This window comes from Tupaia chinensis, unplaced genomic scaffold (genome assembly GCF_000334495.1).
Source record: "Tupaia chinensis unplaced genomic scaffold, TupChi_1.0 Scaffold000671_2, whole genome shotgun sequence".
Taxonomy (NCBI): Eukaryota; Metazoa; Chordata; class Mammalia; order Scandentia; family Tupaiidae; genus Tupaia; species Tupaia belangeri.
Window position 1 is genome coordinate 1,098,739 of NW_006160194.1, and position 2,177 is coordinate 1,100,915.

A 2,177-nucleotide genomic window follows, 5' to 3' on the forward strand; every position below is an offset into this window, starting at 1 on the left:
GCCGGCCTGCAGCTGTCCTCACGGCCCATTTGCCTGTGCTCCGCCGCAGGACACCGCGCAAGCCGCTTTCTCAGCCCACCCTGGGAAATGGGAGTCAGGCTCCTGGAGCAGGGCGGTGGGAGGGTGGGGTCCGGACTGTGGGAAGCTTTGGGCCTGGCCCCTGCAGGGTCGATCCGTGTCCATCTCTGATCTGGGCTCCTAGCCCCGTCTCCTGTTCTAGGCCAAGAGGGGCTTCAGATGTCAGGCCGGGTGCAGCCGTCTTGGGCCGCCGCTGGCAGTGCCCGGGCTGCCCCCCCCCCCCCCCCGGCCACAGGGCCCCAGATCTGGGCCTCACAGCCTGCATCCTGCCCGGATCCCAGGTCCACCCGCGCCTCCCCACCCCCTGACCTACTCCTTCCGGCACATTCCCCTTTCCAGGTCCCTGACAGTTGCCAGACTTTAACACCATGAGCTTTGTGGCATACGAGGAGCTGATCAAGGAGGGTGACACGGCCATACTGTCGCTGGGCCATGGTGCAATGGTGGCAGTGCGTGTGCAGCACGGGGCACAGACGCAGACCCGGCACGGCGTCCTGCGGCACTCGGTCGACCTCATTGGCCGCCCCTTTGGCTCCAAGGTGACCTGTGGCCGAGGTGGCTGGGTCTACGTGCTGCACCCCACACCTGAGCTCTGGACCCTGAACCTGCCGCACCGCACGCAGATCCTGTACTCCACTGACATCGCCCTCCTCACCATGATGCTGGAGCTGCGGCCTGGCTCCGTGGTCTGCGAGTCCGGTGAGTTCGAACAGCTGCCCCAAGTGTCGCTTGGAGAAGGTGCGAAGGCGGAGATCAGGCCCGTAGCTCCAAGGCCAGCAGCCTCCCTTCCTGCAGGCGGGGCATCTCCGCTTTGGTCCTAGCAGCATCTTTCTGGGGCTGGCTGCAGGGCAGAAGCAGGGCGAGTCTGTCGGGAAACCGCTGCAGTAGTGCAGTGAGGGGTGGGGACGAGGGGGGAGGGGTGGTCCAGCAAGGCCCTGTGCCCCAGGGAGGGGCAGACCCGGTGCCGCGTGGCGCTGACCAAGGTGCTGACCGCCGGGCCCTTGTCTGTGTGGACAGGGTAGCACGGCCCTTTCCTGGAGCGAGGCTGGGCTGCCTGCCCTGTGCCCAGCTGTGGCCAGCTCCTCACCGCCCCCAGTCGCTGAGCGCACTGTCGCTGAGCGCAGGGCCGGGGTGGGGGTGGAAGTGCTCGAAAGCCAGCTGTGCCCCCACACAGAGACAGGTGCCGGGGCACCGGGGAGGCATGTAAGCCCCGAGCCTGAGGACAAGCGGCCAGGCCCAAATACCATCCTTGGTGGCACGTGGCATGCTCAGGGCTGGGGAGCTGGGGGCTAGGTTACGGGGAGCTTCTGGTGCCACTCCTGCCACTGACTCCCTGAGGACCTCAGGCCAACCTGTCCCCGCAGGCACCAGCAAGAGGGCCTTGGAGCCAGTTCCCTCAGCTGCTGCCTCGGCATGTCCTCGGCCACTCGCCGCGTCTTGGGCCTGCCCCCTCAGGTGGAAAGCGCTTGGTCAGTCCACACATCTAGCCTGCCGGGCCAGGCCAGGTTCTGTCCTCGGCCAGGGGACCGACTGAGCCCAGGTGACTGTGCAGTGCTGCCGACGGGTGGTGCTCGTTAGGCGGGGCTGTGTCTGTGGGTGCCTCAGAGGGGCCTGTCCAGTCGAGCATTCGGGTTCATCTGTCTGGAGGAGGTGACATCTGTCTTGACATCAATGAGATGGGACCTGCTGTGGCCAAGGGAGAGCCGGGAGTGGGGCAGAGGCAGCATCTCTGGGAAGGAGGACGCTGGCCGAGTGGGGACATGGCCACCGCAGGGCCAGGAGACAGGCCCTGGTTGGGGCTGCTCGTTCCTGGGACGAGGAAGGAGGTGGCAGGAGGTCTGGGGGGTCTGGGAGGAAGGGGGTGCGGGCTGCCAGAGTGCCTCCATGGCGTTTGTCGCTGTCTGAGCTGGGGCGGGAGGCAGGCGGGGACCAGGTCATCCGTGCCTGTTTGGGCATTGAGGGGAGCAGCGAATGCCATCGGAGGAGTGGGAGTAGGGGACGTGGGGTGGGAGCTGTCAGCCCTGAGCCACCGGGGGGTGGGGGGGCAGGTGCTGTGGGAGGGCACTGCGGAGTGAGTCGGGGGGACGGCCGGGGGGCAG

General features: G+C 67.2%; 1 protein-coding gene across 1 annotated transcript in view; it reads left to right on the forward strand.

The window, feature by feature from the left end:
* The first annotated feature begins 51 nt into the window (after positions 1-51).
* TRMT61A (tRNA methyltransferase 61A) overlaps positions 52-2,177 on the forward strand; it is a 5,865-nt gene continuing 3,739 nt past the window's right edge. The window contains exon 1 of the mRNA XM_006160047.3: positions 52-777. Within this exon, the coding sequence (XP_006160109.1) occupies positions 447-777 (331 nt within the window). The 5' untranslated portion in view covers positions 52-446. The remainder of the gene's footprint in view (positions 778-2,177) is intronic.